Source organism: Fonticula alba (genome assembly GCF_000388065.1).
Source record: "Fonticula alba strain ATCC 38817 unplaced genomic scaffold supercont2.6, whole genome shotgun sequence".
Classification (NCBI taxonomy): Eukaryota; order Rotosphaerida; family Fonticulaceae; genus Fonticula; species Fonticula alba.
Window position 1 is genome coordinate 2172743 of NW_009242976.1, and position 3772 is coordinate 2176514.

Consider the following 3772-nt stretch of genomic DNA (forward strand, 5'->3'; position numbering starts at 1 on the left):
CCCCGCCATAGGGCCACTGACGCTGCTTCCCCGCCGGGGCGCACAGCCCGCGGCCGAGATCGTGGTCCAGCCGTCGGCCTTCGAGGAGGACCTGGCCAAGGAGGCCTCGCCGACGGCGGCGGCCTACGTGTCGGCCACCTGCTGGGGCAAGATGACGGACCTGCTTCCCGGGCTCTTCCCCGGCATGGAGCCGGGCCTGCCCGCGTCGCCGGGGCCCGGGGCGGCGCAGGTCCTCCGGACTCCGGCCGAGGCGGTGGCCCGGCTTGCCGGGGCGCCCCTGCCGCCGGCCGGCCGGGGGTTCCGCTATGAGATTGTCATTTGCGCCGACACGGTGGTGGTCCTGCCGGGCGTGCCGGAGGCGGCCGCCCCCGGGCCCCAGGCGGCCCGGTCGCTTCCGCTGGCCGCCTGCCAGAGCGGCGACCAGATCGTGGAGAAGCCGGCCGACGAGGGCCAAGCCTTCGCCATGATCCGGACCCTGTGCGATCGGGGGTCGCACATGGTGCTGACGGCGGTGGCCTGCGCCGTGGTCCTGGCCTCGGTGGACCCGGGCGCGGGGCCCGGCCCCGGCCGGCTGGCCGCCTCCTTTTGCCACACCTTCGCCACCGGGGTCGACATGTGCCCGGCCTCGGACGACACGATCCGGGCCTTCATCGCCCAGTCCCATCCATAGTGCGTGCCGCCGGGGGCGCGGCGGCGGCCGAGCGGCCGGGGCGCGCCACCTCCCAACGGATCGACCGCCCCCGCCCGTCTAGTTCGCGGTCCCGCGTTCCCGGCGAGCCGGGCCGGGCCGGGCCGGGCCGGGCCGGGGGGGGGGGGGGGAGCCGCTTCCGCGAGCCCGTCCCTTCGCCCGCCGCTCGCGGTTCTCGCGCCCCACGCTGAATTCCCTCGCCGGACCGCCCACTCACCCCCACCCGCTCACACACGCGCGCTGCACACATGTCGCTCCCGCCCGCCCGCCCGCCCGCCCGGGCCGCGCAGCGACAAGGCCGGCGGTTACGACATCCAATCGGACCTCTCACGGATGATCATCCGCGGCAGCCGCGACGGTCTGGCGTCCACGGTGATCGGCTTTCCCATCGAGGCCTTTGCCGCGCTGATGGATGCGCTGTTCTAGCGGGCTACCCCAGCCGCTGCTACGGCTGCCACGATACTCCCCCCTTTCGCCGGTGTTCGCCTCCGGGGGGGGGGGGGGGGGGGGGTCCGCCTGCACCGCTTCGCGCTGGGCTCCGGCCGCCACTGCGATCGGCACTTTTGTCCCACTTCCCTCCCCCCGGCTCCTGTGCCGCCAATACATTGCCCCTCCCTTGCCACCTGCTCCTTGCTGTCCCGCCCCTCCCCCCTCCTTCCCCCTGCTCGCGCGCGTGCGCCCCCTCCCTTCCTCGCCCCGCCTCGCCCGGCCCGCCGATTGTCCCCGACCGGTCCGCTGTTCGCCTTTCCCCCCTGGAACTGGGCCCCGCTGGCGTGCCTCCTCCCAATGAGCGCCCCCTCCGTGCAGGCGCTCCCTCCCCCGCTGGAGCCCGGGGCTCAGCGGGGCAAGATGTTCCTCAACCAGGCGGTGCACCTCCCGCAGGCCTCGCTGGTGCGCGCCACCGCCCTTTTGCCGTGCCCTCCATCGCCAGCCGGCCCCTGCTGACCCACCACCGCCGCCGGCCCGACTGCCGCCACGCTGGCCACAGTTGAATGTGTGCTGCCACCTGGCCGGCGATGACACCACCTCCTTGGTGTACAGGTGCGGGCCGCCCCTCCTGGCACCGGCGCCCGCATGGCCATTGCCGCGGCTGCAGCTCTCCCTCTTTGCCTCCGTCTCTCTCCCTCCCCCTGCTTCCCCGGGGCCTCGCCCCTCGTCCCACTGACCGCGCCAACCGCCGCCGCCCCCCCCCCCCCCCCCCCCCCCCCCCCCCCCCCCCCCCCCCCCCCCCGGCGGCCCCCCCGTGCCCCCCCCCCCCCCCGGGGGAGGTCCGCCCCCCCCCGGCCCCCCCGGCCGCCACCCCCCACACCCCCGCCGACCCCAAGCCGGCCCCCCCCCCCCCCCCCCCCCCCCCCGCCCCCCCCCCCCCCCCCCCCCCCCCCCCCCCCCCCCCCCCCCCCCCCCCCCCCCGGCGTTCTGCTTCTCGTGTGGCCGTGCCCTGTTCGCTCTCTCCCCCCCCCCCCCCCCGCCCTCCCCCCCCCCCCCCCCCCCCCCCCCCCCCCCCCCCCCCGGAGTGCGGCCCGAGCCGCCCTCTTCCGCCTGTCCTCCCCTGTGCCCCGCGCCCCGCGCCCCGCGCCCCGTCTGACCTCCTTGGGCAGATCGTCCAAACAGACCCGCTCGGGCACCAGACCACGGTGGCCCTGGCGCCGGCCCTGCCGGCCAGCGCCTGCCCGCCCGGGGTGCTGGTGCCCGACTTGAGCCTGGCCCCGCCCGACCGGGCCCCCTGGCTCGGAGACATCCGGTGCCTGCTGGTCAGCAGTCCGGGGGACCGGCAGTTTGTGCTGATCGTCCCGCCGGCGGCCCTGCTGCTGGGCCCGGGGCTGGAGTCGGTCCTCGGCGGGGATGCCGAGGATGCGGCCAGCACGCTGGCCGCCCTGCGGCCGCGCCAGCTCCAAGCCACGCCGCTCGCCTCGCGCGGGCCCATTAGCTGCATCCAGTTTTCGGCCGGGCCGCCGGTGGCCAGCATGTCGCCCGGGCACTGGTCCGCCGGGCGGGGCGCCGGCCCGAGCGGCGCCCCACTCGGGGCTCGCCTGGGCTTCGGTCTGGAGGAGCTCGGCTCGCGCCTGCCCCCATCGGCGGCCGCGCGCGATGCTCGCCGCGAACGGCCCCTCTATCCGGTCCTCGAGTACCGGGTGTGCTTCCTTTCCCGGGCCGACAGCGCGCCCGGCGGGCCTGCCGCCGGGTCGGGCCAGTCGCAGTCACAGCCGACGCAGCAGCAGCAACCGGCGCAGCAGCAGCAGCAGCAGCAGCAGCAGCAGCAGCAGATGCACACCATCCAGGGGGGGCGCCTGGCGGTGGCCTTCCACACCACGACTGCGGCGGCGGCGGCGGCGGCGGCCGCGGCCGCGGCGGCCACCACCACCGGCCTCGCTCCTCCCACCATCCGCCTGACCTCCGGCCACTCGATCGACCTGTCCAACACCCTTGAGGCGGTGGTCCAGCTGGACAGCTCCGAATGGATGATCACCCACCCGGTGGAGGTTGGCACGGCGGCCATTTGCCCGGTGCGCCCGGCGCCGCCGGGCAGCTCCGGCCCCGGCCCCGGCCCCGGCCCGGCCCCGGGGTTCCTCATCCTGTCAAGCAACTCGCTGCTGTACTTCGAGCCCCCGACCGATGCCCAGCTGCTGGAGGGGCTGGCCGGGCAGACCGGCCTGGCGGCCAGTGCCCTGGCCCCGGATGTGGCCATCGCCAATGGCGGCCTCATCCCCGGGGTGTGTGCCTTCTTGGACAGTGCCCGGCATGTGCCGGCGTCCGGGGGCCGGCGTGGCGCCCGGCGCCCGGCTGATGGCTCTCCCCCCGGGCAGCCGCCCATGGAGGTCCAGCGTTTCGTCTGCGCCGACCGGGCCGGCTTCCTGTGGGCCATGTACCTTCGCCGGCCGGGGTTCGATCCGGGCGCCTCGCTCGCCGACCGGGCGGCCCGCACGCGCATTGCCTTCCGCTGCCTGGGCTATGTGCGTTTCCTGCTGTCGGTGTGTCTCTTCCTTTGTTGATTGATGGATTGACCAGATGTCCTTGCACTGTGCTGTCGGGGGGTGCCCGCGTGTATTTGTTCTTGCTCTTGTCTCTTCTTGCTCTTGTCTCTTC

The 3772-nt window shown here is 76.0% G+C and overlaps 2 protein-coding genes across 2 annotated transcripts in view; both read left to right on the forward strand.

Moving 5' to 3' along the window:
- The window catches only part of H696_04126 (hypothetical protein), a 1634-nt gene extending 454 nt beyond the window's left edge, over window positions 1-1180 (forward strand). The window contains exons 2-3 of the mRNA XM_009498010.1: window positions 47-669; window positions 979-1180. Of these exons, the coding sequence (XP_009496285.1) occupies window positions 47-669; window positions 979-1114 (759 nt within the window). The 3' untranslated portion in view covers window positions 1115-1180. The remainder of the gene's footprint in view (window positions 1-46; window positions 670-978) is intronic.
- A 294-nt stretch (window positions 1181-1474) lies between these two features.
- H696_04127 (hypothetical protein) overlaps window positions 1475-3772 on the forward strand; it is a gene marked incomplete at both ends in the record, with an annotated part of 8463 nt that continues 6165 nt past the window's right edge. Inside the window, 2 exons of the mRNA XM_009498011.1 lie at window positions 1475-1579; window positions 2287-3639. Coding sequence (XP_009496286.1) covers window positions 1475-1579; window positions 2287-3639 — 1458 coding nt within the window. The remainder of the gene's footprint in view (window positions 1580-2286; window positions 3640-3772) is intronic.